The sequence below is a fragment of the Stylophora pistillata genome, chromosome 2 (genome assembly GCF_964205215.1).
Source record: "Stylophora pistillata chromosome 2, jaStyPist1.2, whole genome shotgun sequence".
NCBI lineage: Eukaryota > Metazoa > Cnidaria > Anthozoa > Scleractinia > Pocilloporidae > Stylophora > Stylophora pistillata.
In genome coordinates this window covers 51,684,878-51,699,877 of record NC_142520.1, presented here as the reverse complement: position 1 = coordinate 51,699,877, position 15,000 = coordinate 51,684,878, and the positions used below count along the sequence as shown (strand labels likewise).

The following is a 15,000-nucleotide window of genomic DNA, read 5'->3' as shown; positions in this document are numbered from 1 at the left end:
GCCTTCTAACAGTTTGAGTATTTCAACATAAATAAAATTAAAATTAGAACGGAAATCTATCAAGGGTATTGAACACAAACGTATTCATGCAAAAAAATTATAGATTGATTGATAATATCAGAAACTCAAGAGTGGATTGCAGTGTATTAAGATGTTCCATGCTCTGAAATATTCAAACTAATTATCACAATTTTCATACCACATTTCTCAGGCAGCAGTTTTCAGGAAAAATAGCTATTTTGAATATTTCCAGAGCAAAGAACCAAAAAAATCAGCCCTTACACATTTCATCCACTTATGAGTTTATGATAATATATAGCAAAGATTTCCAAGTCTATTAACCATAATGCTTAGAGGTCTTGGAATAACCTGTTACCTCTTGGCTATGTCAGTGGTATTTGAAATAGGTATACACTTATTTATAATAATCGATGAACATGATAGTAATGGTTTATAAAGAAAAAGACATCAACTCTCATACTTCAACATTTTTGCATACATACATATCTGTTTAATTTTTTTAACACAATAAGTGGTCCCTGTAAGTTTCTTAATGCAGCACAAACAACAAGAATGTCATCAGTAACGGAATCACTGATAGCGGCATTTCTTCCTTGAGAATTCTGAATACTTTTATTCTTCTAATTGCCCTCTCTACATGGATTCGGAAATTGGCTATCTGCGATGTTTGTCGGACGTCTGCTGCACACATTTGCATAGTAGCTGCTGAGCTTGGAGGAATTGCGAGATTTGCACCTATGGTGAGTAACTCCTCTCTTATTTTAAAGCCCCTGTCAGCTAACACTAAATCATGTCGCTCGATGCAGTTCAAAAAACCACTGTCTCTAACAATGTGAATGTCACTTGCTCTCCCACCATAAATAGGCGAAACACATGACACTGCTCCCCAGGGAGTTATTGCAACCAAAAATTTAAGGGTGTGGTGGTGCTTATATTCAGACTATAATGTTGCTGCTACATCAAGAGCTGTTGGTGTCTCTGTGAAAACCTCACTGCAGTCAACAATAACTCTACACTTGGGATACATTTTCTTGAAACTTGAGCTTTTGTAGGCCATACAATCAATACTCCTAATTCTCTAGCCAAGAACTTTATCCTGGTCGTGAATATCGATAAAACCTGTGATCTTGTTACATCAAACCTGAAGGCTAAATCGTCAACTGAAAGCGCTATCCTGATCCTCATAAGTACTAAAAAAAAAGTCTTGATCAAGAGAAAGACTTCTGAGGGGGGGGGGGTCCTTTTCGATCGCTAAAGTCCACACCAGTTACTCGATTGTCGGATGTTGTTTGCAATGTCAATCGTTCTCCACGCCAATATTGTAGATGCTTCGCCTTTGACACAATGTAATTGAACAGCAAGTGAAATGTTTTAGAGCTTGGTAGTCTTGTAAAATGTTTGACGTTTATTTCCTTGCCTAAATAGCTGAATTGCAATCCTCTATTCAAACTTATCTGTGTAGCTTTGTCTTGTGAGACTTCCAAAGATGGTGGACTACATGTAGTTGACTCAGTCCGTAGATCAGTTCTCTTCAACCTCGCTGTTTTTCTCGGAGACTGATCATTCAAATCTCTCTGACACAGAAATAGGGTTGGAAAGCTGTCTTCAGGCATTAGTTTTCCATCTACAAAGTGATTGGAACAAATCCTTACATGTTTTCCTCATTTGAAATTCGCTAGGCCTTTAGACACTTGAGATATCCAATGTTGTTTTCTTTTTTCTTCTGCCGGAAAAGCATGGAAAATTAAATGTTGTACATGGCTTCTCTTGTACAGTTTCTTAGGATTACGCTTATCATTATCGAACCAGCAACGCAGCAACGATCGTACCCGTCCATAAAGAAAAGCAACAAGAAAGGTGACGATTGATGAAGATCGGTAATTTTGCCCTACTAGTGCCAGTCCCTCCGAGAATTCTAGCCCTACTTTCTAGATGGCGTCGGCTACCGTGAAACCTACTACTTCTTAGAGGGTAAAATATCTCGGCATAGTGCCTCAATCGCAAAATGTTATTGCTGTTATGGAGAAGCCTTACAGGCACGCAGCGAAACCTGCCTGTGGCAGGTAAACCAAAATTCTGAAATGAGCCTTTGCCGAAGCAGAAGAAAAAACTATCAAAAGGAAAGGGCCACCTTCTGTACTCGCCTCTATCTTATCGTTTGCTTTGTTAAGCAATCGCTTCGGTAATTTGGTTATATCAACTAAGTTACAATTGTAAATTGGCCACAGTAAAGAGTTAAAAAGCTGATGTTTCGAGCGTTAGCCCTTCGTCAGAGCGAATGACGAAGGGCTAACACTCGAAACGTCAGCTTTTTAACTCCACGGTGGCCAATTTGCAATTTCAACTTAGGCGATATACTAAATTGCCATGTTACCCCCACAGACGCAGGATCACAGTTTCTTTACAAATTTACCCCCTTTATTCATTAATCACTTCAGTAGTTTCGTATCGACTCAGGAAGGTGATGTATGTCAGTTAAGAGAGTGCGCTATGTTCAGAAGACCAAGTTGGCATAAGAGCCGCTTTGTGCTACTGAAATATAGTTTAGCCATAGGGCTGCAAAATATCGAATAAACTACCCATCTACCTACCAACTGAATAGTAAATCAGTTCTGCAAAGGAAAGGTTGACCGGATCCAATCACATCCTGGGCAAGGAGCTCAAAATTTTCCTAAGCTAAAATAGCAACTTGTGCTTAGGCGATGTTTATAAATTTTGCTACAGGTTAACCAGTTCCACATACAACAATGACCATCGAAAGCTCCGGAATCACGCGTCATCATGCATGTAACCCACATGACCCAGTCGAACAAAAAACAAAGCAACAAAATGCCTGACTGCACTCAACGGTCCAAGCTTGATTGGTTTACAATCTTTAGCCTCGACGTTTTAAGCTCCGAACCTTCGGAGAAACATGTCTATTTTTAGTTTGTCATGAAGGGAAATTAAAATATTTCGCTTGTTAGGTAGCGTATTTTTTTGCACGCGCCCAATTCAACGGATAAAATATTCTGAAATAATGTCTCATAAGATGTATTTGGAAGACTGCTTAATGAGATAATCAGGGAAAGGCAAATCGTCAACTCATCCGATGCTACTTTTCCTTGAAATGATTTCTATGTATGGACTTGAGAAACTTTTCACCTTATTAGCGTGCACGAGTTTCTCGTTGATTTAAAGTCAAGATTTACATCCTTGACGTTAGATTCGCAGTTGTAGTAAACACCTATGCCTGTGCGACTGCAGTAACGCTTGTCTCTAAAACAAAACAAATAAGTCCCAAAACTAAAGAGAAGGTATTCATATTGGATAGAGACGAGCACAGCTTCATTCCGTTTCAACGTGTCGGCGATTTTAAGACAAGAAATCTAAATATATACAACAAAGCATCCAAATTTGTGGCTACAAAGGGTTCGTAGTCATGGTGACGGTGACGTCTTTACAACTCAGGCTGGAGTCAGTTGACTGAGATATCTAGTGGAATACTTTCGATTCGAGTTGTGCCGCTTAAGTGAAAGCTAATAAACATGGCGCACTCAACAACAACAGGGAGAAATTTGCCAGCAATTCCTTAAATTGCCAAGGCAAGGGCATCTCCCACTTGGGCTGCTGATTGCTAAGTTCAATACATCAAAATAAAGGTACGTTATTTTTATAATACGCCGTTCATTCAAGTTACCCACGATGCATGATCCCAAGGCGAGCAGACGTGACGTCAGAGGGTAACGATACAAAGATGCGAAACTGATAGGTTGTTGGCGACTAAACAACTTTGCATAACAGATTGAAACAGCTCCTTCCGCTATCGAAAAAATAGTTCAAAAAGCTTGTGAATTTCACCATCAAAACCTCATAGTTTGAAGTGCACTACATCGCTATGTCTTACGTAGCATACAAGAGTCTGCTTTCTGACATACGCCGACAACTCGAGCTGCACGATCATCAACAGTTACTCGAGATGTGTGGATTGGACGACGAGGCGGCCAACATTCATGATACCCGTTCGTTGATGAGGAGACTAGAAGAAAAGAAACGTTTTACAATTGACGAGCTGGGAGACTTGGAGGAAGTCTTGGAGAGTTTAGAGGAGTTTTCTCTGTTGGGAAAGCTCAAAAAGTTCGAGAGCAAAAGGAAAGAGTATAACGATTTACTAGAAAAGATAAGTGGTGCACTCAATGACGACGAGCGCAATCATATGGAACAAGTCATTAATATCGTTAAAAGAGAGACTTCGGTTGACTTTTCAAGAGAGAACATTCCCAGTATTTTGACGTTATTCCAAAAACTACAAAAACATGGAAGTTTGGGATTTCGCAGACTCAACTTTGTGAAAAGGATTCTGACAGAAATTGACAAGGAAGACCTGGTAAGAGAAATCGAGGATTATGAGAAGCGTCGTAATAAGAAGGATGCATCTGAAAGAAGAAAAGGTAAATAAAAGTTTGTGTTGATTTGCCTATGAAAACAGTAAAGGCAGTTGTGTCTAGTGAGAACATCCGAGCAGAATCTCACCTACGTTTTGATCCTCCCGTATCTGAACCTTCCAAAATAATTGTTGAAATGCATTTCGTGTGAAAAACTCCTTGCAGCTACAACATTTCACAGTACGAGGAGACTCGACTATCACTGAACTGTCTCGGGATCGACTTCTTTCTCGATCCTCTGAATGGATTGTGTCTGGTGTCTCTCAAGATAACTATGTTCTTATTTTCTTTTAAATCTAAGCTGAATGGTACTCATGGGGAAAATCTTTTGCCAGAAAGGTGAAAGGAGGTAAGTAGAACTTTTCGTGTAAAGCAGCAGCGTCGTTCATTGTGTATCAAAATTTGCAACGGTATCATTACATGATATATTGATGTTAAGTTTACCTGTCCTAACCTGACCGTGCATATCAACAGAAGTTCAGATAAGGGTTAAATGAAAGCTATTTTACGGAAAGATTATGATTTACGGAATGATTATGAGGGGCTATCAGTGAAAACTCGAGCGTACGTTAGAAGTTAAGCTGACTGATTGGGTTCACTGATTCAAGGACAAAGATCTGACGCGCCATTCTTTTACCGAGAGAGTAGCATACAGGGTTCACAATGGCGTGATGTCAAACCCAAAGTTGTTTAAACTGTCCTCTTTTTTACATTAGGTTCCTCTTTGAACCTGGTGTTTTGCACAACGCTGTTTTGAGGGCATCATTGACTTCGCCTTAAACAATATCAAAAAGAATAGAAATCAATTTTGGCCCTTCTCTTCCACCACTAAATTGGCGTATCAGATAACGGCGAATTATGCGATTACATCGGTCTCTAATTTTGTGAGATTTAACGCCACTAACTCGGTTTGTATATTGTACGATTTTACGCCGTTAGTTAACGGCGTAAAATCGTACACTTAATATCTTAACTACTAAACATAACACAAATACTTAGTAAAAGACATAACGCCGTTAGTTAACGGCTTAAAATCTTACAATTACTCAGTAAAAGAAATAACCCCGTTAGTTAACGACGTAAAATCGTACAATAAACATAACGGACTGAACGAAATTACGGCGTTAGTTAACGGCGTAAAAAAATCTCCCAAAATATATAACCGGACTGAACAAAATTACACGGGTCGGTACATTTCGCTGACCCCTAGTCCATGGACTACCCCGATGGACCCGGTCCATGGACTACTTGTATGGACTACCCATGGACTACTCTAAGTGGATTACAAGTAGTCCATGGACCGGGTCCATCGGGGTAGTCCATGAACTTGGGGTCAGCGAAATGTACAAACCCAAATTACACCGTTAATTAACGGCGTAAAATCTCTCAATATATATATAACAGACTGAACAAAGTTACGCCGTTACTTAATGGCGTAAAATCTCCCAATAACAGACTGAACGAAATTACGCCGTTAGTTAACGGCGTAAAATCTTCCAATAAATATAACAGACTGAACGAAACTAAGCAGTTAGTTAGCGGCGTAAAATCTCCCAAGAGATGGAGCGAAATTACGCCGTTAGTTAAGGGCGTAAAATCTCCCAATATATACAGCAGACTGAACAAAATTACGCCGTTAGTTAGCGGCGTAAAATCTTTCAATCTATATATTACAGACTGAACGAAGTTACGCCGTTAGTTAACGGCGTAAAATCGTACAATAAACATAATACGGACTGAACGAAATTACGCCGTTACTTAACGGCGTAAATCTCCCAATATACATAAAACAGATTGAACGAAATTACTCCGTTAGTTAACGGCGTAGAATCTCTCAATATATTCATATATATCAGTATAATTGCAGAGCTGAGCAAAGAGTTTCCAGCAATCTGATTGGTCGAACGGTTCCTTATATGACGCTATATAAACCGCTCCATGCGGCTTATATCAAATGTTAAAATAAAATGTTAATAAATGTTACTAAAATGTTATGATTTTAGAAATGTCTCTGTTATTCAGCTCTAAAATTATACTAAAACAATGATTTGCTTCAGTTCCGGTGAACATTGTCGAATACTGAATCCCCTCGACTTCGTCTCGGGGATTATTCGACGATATTCACCTCGCCTTTGGTGAATAAGTGTTAAAAATAACTGACTGAACGAAATTATGCCGTTAGTTAACGGCGTAAAATCTCCCAATACATATAACAGACTTAACGAAATTACCCCGTCAATTGAAGGCGTAAAATCTCCCAATATCTATAACAGATTGAACGAAATTACGCCGTTTGTTAACTGCGTAAAATCTCTCAATATATAACAGACTGAACGAAATTACGCATACATACATACATACCTACATAATCTTTATTTAAACACGGTGATTTTTAAAGCTACGCCATTTTTAACGGCGTAAAATCCCTCAATATATATAACAGATTGAACGAAATTACGTCGTTAGTTAACGGTGTAAAATCTCTCAATATATATAACACACTGAACGAAATTACGCCGTTAGTTAACGGCATAAAATCCCTCAATATATCGGCGGATTCATGTTGACGTCATTGTTTACATTTTTGCTCATTTGCATACGGCTTTGCGTAAAGAAGGAAACATGTTAGATACAAATTGGCTTCAGGTAGCTAAAGAGCTAGAAAACTTTAGTACATGGTGAAATTTTTAGCTCTTGGGTGTAATATTCAACGAGAAATAGTCCATCAAAATCTGCAAAATTTCTGGGTGGCAAAAGCGCTAATGAGCTCATACATTCTTTGTAAAATTTTGAGTTTTTAAACCCGTGTTGCACAAAAAGTATTCAATGCACCAGGCTCGTATTCATTGGCCGAGTTAATCGTACTTTGATCTTTCGATATTCAGAACTGATTTATTTTTAGCTCCATCAGAAACTGAATTGCTTATGCTAATAAGGCAAATATTGTAAACAAGGATTCCCCTATATGACAGATTGAACGAGATTACTGGCGCCGTTAAGTAATAGTTAACAGCGCCCGTAAAATCTCTCAATATATATATAACAGACTGAACGAAATTACGCCGTTAGTTAACGGCGTACTGAACCTCTCAATATGTGAACACCGACCGAACGAAATTACGCCGTTAGTTAACTGCGTAAAATCTATTTATATATAACAGACTGAACGAAATTACGCATACATACATACATACATACCTAACGCGATGATTTTTAAAGCTACACCGTTAGTTAAATTGTAACCAAAATAGGTCTAATCTGTCAAATTATCCCCTGTTCGATCCTTTCCACCGTGTTTATTAGGTCAAATTTAATGGTAAATTTGGGGGTCTTAGTTTTCGTAGTTTCGAAAACTAAGACCCCCCTTAGTTTTAGTTATTATGAAAACTAAGACCTTCACCAAACCATTCTGTAAAATTTCTTCAAAGTCGAATTACTATCATACTTGACGATCCGGCATACGAACGACTCAAACTCCGAGTTTCCGCGCCAAGACGTACCGCGTGCGCATACGCTATTCAGCTCTGTCACAGGTAACGCAATCTCGATTGCAGAGACACGAAAAAAAACATCCATTTCCAATGAAAGGCCAATTTTATGATTTGAAGGATAAAAAAAAATTGACCAATAGAGGTAAGGCATATTTTCAGTGTACAATTATTATACTGACTTTCAGTCATCCTCTTTATAAAGCCACAGTGCTGATAGTGTATGTCTGCAAATTGTTTGAAGAAGCGAGTTGTCGAGCATGTGTACGATAGTAGGTTTTCGTTTTTTCATGAATTATAGCCTTTGAACGGTCCACATCGATTTGACAGTTGATTGATGCAAGGTGGGAAAATGTTTTTGAAGACCACCCTTAGATTTTATTTACTTTAATATTTTCATTTTCACCAGTGAGCTTAAAGACAGCGTGCAGGGTTGGTAAAAAGTTGCTCCATTTTGCTGATATCTTGGTCAACTGGGAATCTATGAGTCAATTTATTAGAAGCTTCAACGAACGAGTTCTTCCCGCTGATACAGAACTAGTCAATGTGGGTGAAGGGTGTGTGTACTTCACAGTTCAGGCAAACAGTATAAAGGGGCTCACCACTTTGTGGAATATGTACCAGGACGGCACTCTCAAGGCACGCCTGCACGACTTCTTGGTGACTGACGAAGTTAAGCATCTTGTTGATGCTGAGGAGAATGTTGAACTAACAGTGACTATTGAGAAAGAAGAGTACGACATAGCCTGCATTGATCTAAATAATGAAGCCAAAGGTAACTAAGCTCAATCTTCTCTGCAGATGCTACATGAAATTTAGCTTACCATGATCAAGTTTGTGTAAGGTACCTAATGACATCACAACACACATTTCCCTTATTTCCCAAATAAGTATTTTTGACTCTAAACTTATTTGGAAGTCATCACCTAAGGACATTTTAAAGACATTTTTAAGACTCAATGAATAAAACTATATTTTTTCCCTTCTTAAAATATTTATCTCTGGGAGATACTGTCAGTGTATATTTTTTTTAACCTCTGGTTTATAGCGATGTAAACTGATGATTTTTGTGCTAATTTGTCTAGAATTAAGTCTTTCCGAGGCAACTCCAACCCAAAACGATTATCATGTTGCAGTTTGTTTGTTTATTAATAGGTGATCCGAAACAAACGCAGGGAAGAAAGCGCAGATATTCTGACTCTGAGTTATTATTGACGGCGAACGAAGATGATGCATCGCCGACAAAACTGAAGCGACTGGAGAACGATGTCGAACTTCTAAAGGAAAATATCGAGAATCAGGAAAAACAATTGACTAGACCTCTGGATGAGTTCTTCGAGACATACATGGCTTCGGGAATACTTCCGGGGGAGCAAGGTAACTAAATGATGTTTAATACATTAATTTTTACGGTGACTCACGCTTTTCGTTTTGAAGGGAACCAGTATAAAAATTGAGACGGTGGAAGTTTTCATTGGTTAAGATTGCGACAGGAGACCTGGGAACTTACGTGTCACCCTCTAAAGTTGTGGGGGGGGGGGGAGAGTTAGGAGCGTGGATATATGGTTATCTCCCTTTTGGGTTTTCTCAGATGTTTCAACTTGAAGATGATGTGCAATTAAAATTGAAAATTCCCAACATCCCTTCGTATCCGATAAAAGGTTGGTGTAATTCTTTTGATTCAAAGAGTTAATAGGATGTCATGAAGGCGTTCTTTTGTAAGAAATTGATCACCACAAGATCTTAGAATCTAACAGATATCAAATATATCCTCAAGTTGCAAATGTTAGATTCAATCACATTTGAAGTTTAGGAGTATCATTTGGAAGGAAAAAGATTTCTTTCTTCTCGAAGATGTATAAATGTTATAACGATTTCTGAAAAATCTTTAATCGTCTGTGATTTTACGGACCCATATAAGCATAAAACATCTCGTTGGAATCACGTTTAAGAACGAAAATACTTGTTTGGTTACTTTTTTTTTTAAATAGAGAGCGGTCTGGGAGCACAAGCAGGATTTTCTGAACTTGAAGAGGATTTGAAGGGTAAGTACCAGCTGATGACTCTAATGTTTTGCCCGAAAAAGATCCTCAGTCATTAAAACGCAGATTAGAGACGTATTTTCCCCGGCCACTGTTGCTTTTTCTTTGATCGTTTTCTTTTGAAATCGTTTAAACCTGGCCTGTTTTAGATATCAACGAATCAGCAGCGAGCTCCACTGTTCATTCATACAGACACGTAAAGTTATTAGATGAGGAAAAGGAAGTATTAAATATTTGCCAAAATATTGTTTGATCTAGAGATATTAACTATTTTCATAATCTTTTACATTCACTACTCTATTGATCTACATATTATGAACGAGCTTGGAAGACAACGAATTTCCAGCTCAGAAAGGCTATGATAAACATTGTTATGGCTGGCGAACATAGAGATATCTAACAGGAAAAAAATAAAACAATGCAAAGGACGGCTAGGAAATGTACAAAGTTTTAAAACGCACCTGCTGGGCTATTGTTCTGCCAGTTAGATCTATTGTTTTTCCACGTCAAGTTCTCGTTGCCGTAGTAGTCGTTGTTTGCTTAAAGTACCTTATGTTAAACAAGTGCACCCCTCGAATCAGCGCCCCCCTCTTTCATCACTTTCTTGAATGGTAGCAATAGAAGGAAAACCTCATGCTCGAGGACCCAGGGGCTGACAGTTGATTTCTAGTCAGCGACTGACAGCCATTGGGCCTCCAAGGATGGGAAAATCTGTTCACTCTTACAAATCTATTGATAACTCTTTTTAAGCTTTAACTACAGCGGGTTCAGTTGAGGTTAGTAATTTCTTAATAAGCAGAGAAGCACCCCCTCGATCATTTTGTGAAGGCCCCTCATGAAAATCTCAACTGTGTGGCCTCATGGTTGATGCGCTCGACTCCGGATCGAGTGTGGAGTACCATTGGGAAGGAAAAAGATGTCTTTCTTCTCGAAGATGTATAAATGTTATAACGATTTCTGAAAAATCTTTAATCGTCTGTGATTTTACGGACCCATATATGCATAAAACATCTCGTTGGAATCACGTTTAAGAACGAAAATACTTGTTTGGTTACTTTTTTTTTTAAATAGAGAGCGGTCTGGGAGCACAAGCAGGATTTTCTGAACTTGAAGAGGATTTGAAGGGTAAGTACCAGCTGATGACTCTAATGTTTTGCCCGAAAAAGATCCTCAGTCATTAAAACGCAGATTAGAGACGTATTTTCCCCGGCCACTGTTGCTTTTTCTTTGATCGTTTTCTTTTGAAATCGTTTAAACCTGGCGTGTTTTAGATATCAACGAATCAGCAGCGAGCTCCACTGTTCATTCATACAGACACGTAAAGTTATTAGATGAGGAAAACGAAGTATTAAATATTTGCCAAAATATTGGTTGATCTAGAGATATTAACTATTTTCATAATCTTTTACATTCACTACTCTATTGATCTACATATTATGAACGAGCTTGGAAGACAACGAATTTCCAGCTCAGAAAGGCTATGATAAACATTGTTATGGCTGGCGAACATAGAGATATCTAACAGGAAAATTAAAACAATGACCGAAAAGAACAACAACAACAACAACAACAACAACAAGTTCCGAAAAGCGTCTTAACTAGAATCTCACATCAGCAAATCAAAGGGATGTTCCTTACGTTCCAAACTTTTTCCTCTCAAGTTTGATAATGCAATGGTGATCGATCATTCAAACTATGAGCTTATCTACAACAAGAGAAACCAAAAAGAGTAAGTATATACAGTTTTATAAAATGCTCTGATTTCTGGGACCAGACATAATTTTTTTTGAGATATGAACGTCGCGGTCAATGAAGCTTTACAACTCAGCTTAGCCTCCAAACAAAGCACTTTATCAATTTAAATCTTGTTTACTCCTTCATAACTTATACTGACCCCTTTCTATCAAAATCGTTTTGTTTATTTTCAGGTAAGAGAGAAACTCAACACTCAATTAATTCTGATGAGTGGATGACACTTATCAATGCAATTAAGACTGACAACATCGACATCATTGAAGCCTCGCTTTCACACAACCTAGACATTAATTCGAGAAATAATAAAGATTACACGTTGTTAATGATCGCTGCCATAGCTGGCAAGAACAGAACAGTTCATTATCTTTTGGGTAAAGGAGCAGATCCCTCCTTGACCAGTAAGAATGGAGCAAATGCACTGCACATAGCTTCCCTTCTTGGTCATGTCAACATCATTGAGACACTACTGTCAAGTGGTCTAAACATCAATCAGAAAAGTAGTGATGGAAAGACACCTTTGATTCTCTCTTGTTGTCAGGGTTTAAAAAGGGGAGCAGATGCCTTTGCGAAGGGCTTCGCTGGAAGAAATGTATTGCACTTCGCTTCATACCATGGTAGTGTAACCTTGATTGATACAGTCCTGTCATTTGGTGTTGATGTAAATTCAAAAGATGACAATGGTCTCACAGCGTTACAACTAGCACAGGAACAGAGAAAAACTGAAGCGGTAAACTTCCTTCTTAGCAAGGGAGGACGTAAGTTTTTTTCTAGCTTGCCTGAGCTCCTGCCGAGTTTCAGGTTTACGACTCAGACACTTTGAAATAGCTTCTACGTACAAAATAGTTGCGGTCCATAAAAGGCACAATAGTTGCAAAAGTTATTATTGTGCCTTGGATAGTTATAACTACTAGACCTCTAATTTTTTAGGCATGATAAATGATTCTATTTCTTGAGGCTAATATCCAGCCATCTTGACCGAACAACCTTGGTTAATAGAGGATTTATTATATTGCAAAAAGATCTCGCTATATCAAGAATTAAGAATGACTTTTTAAGTTCGAGAGTCGGGAAAGAATGACAACTGTGTTTGTAGCACAACAGACTCACGAGAATCGTTTCTATTTTCGTTGTTTTGACTATCTTCTGCCCCTTTTTTCTTTTCCATCGCCGACATTTGCAAACGCGGGATCAATGCGGGTGATCCCGAGCGGGTAAGATGGGCCTATCTTGCCTGCTCGGGACTGCCCGCATTGATCCCACACATGAAAAAAATTTGATTAGAACTGAACTAGCAAAGTAGCAGAGTGTAGTATGTGTGTTCATCAAATTACGCTGACCGTCAAGTTATTTAACTTCTCTCAGTTAACGAAGAAATTATCTGGGTAGTTGACGATCAGGAAAGGTTCTATTGAACCAAACTTTTGTCTGATTGCTTTTAACATAAGGCTGAAAGTATGCTTTATACTCCCTCTGAAAAAAAAAAACACAATGTGTAACGAGCCTTTGAGTCAACATAACGTATTTCCCAGAATAAGATCCCAAGCTTTGATAAGCGCGCTCCCTAAAATAAGAACCCTTCCCCAGGCCATAATAGAGACTTTAAGCATCCAGGACAGCAACGCCATGGAAGACGTCGATTAAAAGATGAGTTTCTACTTTTAGTTAGAGTTTCGAAAATGGCTGCAAGTGTTTACCGTCTCATAGGGCGCCAGACCTCAAACTCAACATAACACATAAAAGTAGCGTTGAGTTCCAAATGTAAATTAAAATAATTTTTCGCCGCGGTTTCGCTTCGCAGACCGACGCAAATTTTGGGTGATTTTATGTTTTTGTTTTGCAAAGGACGGCTACGAAATGTACAAAGTTTTAAAACATACGTGCTGGGCTATTGTTCTGCTAATTAGATCTATTGTTTTTCCACTTCAAGTTCTCGTTGCCGTAACAGTCGTTGTTTGCTTAAAGTTCCTAATGTCAAACAAGTGCACCCCTCGAATTAGCGCCCCCCCCCTCTTTCATCACTTTCTTGAATGGTAGCAATAGAAGGAAAGCCTCATGCTCGAGGACCCAGGGGCTGACAGTTGATTTCTAGTCAGCGACTGACTGCCATTGGGCCTCCGAGGATGGAAAAAATCTGTTCACTATTACAAATCTATTGATAACTCTTTTTAAGCTTTAACTACAGCGCGTTCAGTTGAGGTTAGTAATTTCTTAATAGGCAGAGAAGCACCTCCTCGATCATTTTGTGAAGGCCCCTCATGAAAATCTCAATTGTGTGGCCTCATGGCTGATGCGTTCGACTCCGGATCGAGTGTGGTCCGGGTTCGAGGCCCGGCGAGGGACATTGTGTTGTGTTCTTAGGCAAAACACTTTACTCTCACAGTGCCTCTCTTCACTCAGGTGTATAAATGGGAACCGGCGATAATTATAAGTAATGCCAGAAGCGCGCATTACGTATAATTTTCCCTGATAAAGAATATGAAGAGGCGCTAGCGGGCACTGGGCTTATCTCGTTGCATGAGCGGCGCGAGAATATTGCTAACAAGCTCTTTTCTAACGTTCTTGCACCAAATCACAAGCTGCATAAGCTCCTTCCGCCCAGGTATGTATCTAGGGTGGACTTAAGGAAAAAGCGCGCTTTTAATTTACCTGTGGTTCGTACGAACAGGTGCCATGATAGTTTTATCTTTCATCATTTACGCACGCTTTGTATAAGCTGACTCTATCTATGTTACCTAATTTTTAATATTTCAAAAGTATGTTACCATTTTTATATATTTCTTAAATTTGTGAATGAATACGTAATTCAACCTTCGGTGGCAATGTTTTTCAAATAAACTGTCTATCTCTATCTCATCTCTAATGCTGGGGGTAACCTTGTAATGGACTAGCATCCCATCTAGGGGGGAGTAGAAATACTCCTAGTCGCTTCATGCTACAGAAACCGGAGTTAAGCGCTGCCCTGATGGGCCACTGGCTCGTAAACAGACTCTACCAATAAATCTCTTGGCGCCTTCCTTTCAACTAGCGCCCCTCCTTTTAGTCGAAGCTTAAATGCGCGACTGAGCACTTATTCGAGGAAATACGGTATGTCAAGGAGATTCTGAACAACTTTGCAAATTTTGGCTGTATAGCCAATGTTGGGGCAAATTTTTCTTCCTTTTATTTTCATTTTCTCACTTACTTGTTATCGTGTATTCTTTTCTGTTCCCTCCGGTATTTCGTTAGTTACGCTCCTTTGTTATTTGCTGTATGTAAATTTCGTTATAGTTT

At 38.8% G+C, this 15,000-nt stretch overlaps 1 protein-coding gene across 2 annotated transcripts; it reads left to right on the top strand.

The window, feature by feature from the left end:
- Positions 1-3,323: 3,323 nt before the first annotated feature.
- Positions 3,324-14,578, top strand: LOC111346868 (uncharacterized). 2 transcript variants are annotated; one of them, XM_088748452.1, is made up of 7 exons: positions 3,324-4,451; positions 4,747-4,794; positions 8,343-8,708; positions 9,089-9,310; positions 9,925-9,978; positions 11,047-11,100; positions 11,904-14,578. In XM_088748452.1, exons 1-7 carry the CDS (start codon positions 3,899-3,901, stop codon positions 12,548-12,550), a joined length of 1,944 nt encoding a protein of 647 aa, XP_088604578.1. In that variant the 5' UTR covers positions 3,324-3,898; the 3' UTR covers positions 12,551-14,578. The 2 variants fall into 2 exon arrangements, with proteins under 2 accessions (XP_088604578.1, XP_088604579.1); XM_088748453.1 differs by having other exon boundaries at positions 3,329-4,451; positions 12,269-12,486.
- Positions 14,579-15,000: the final 422 nt, after the last annotated feature.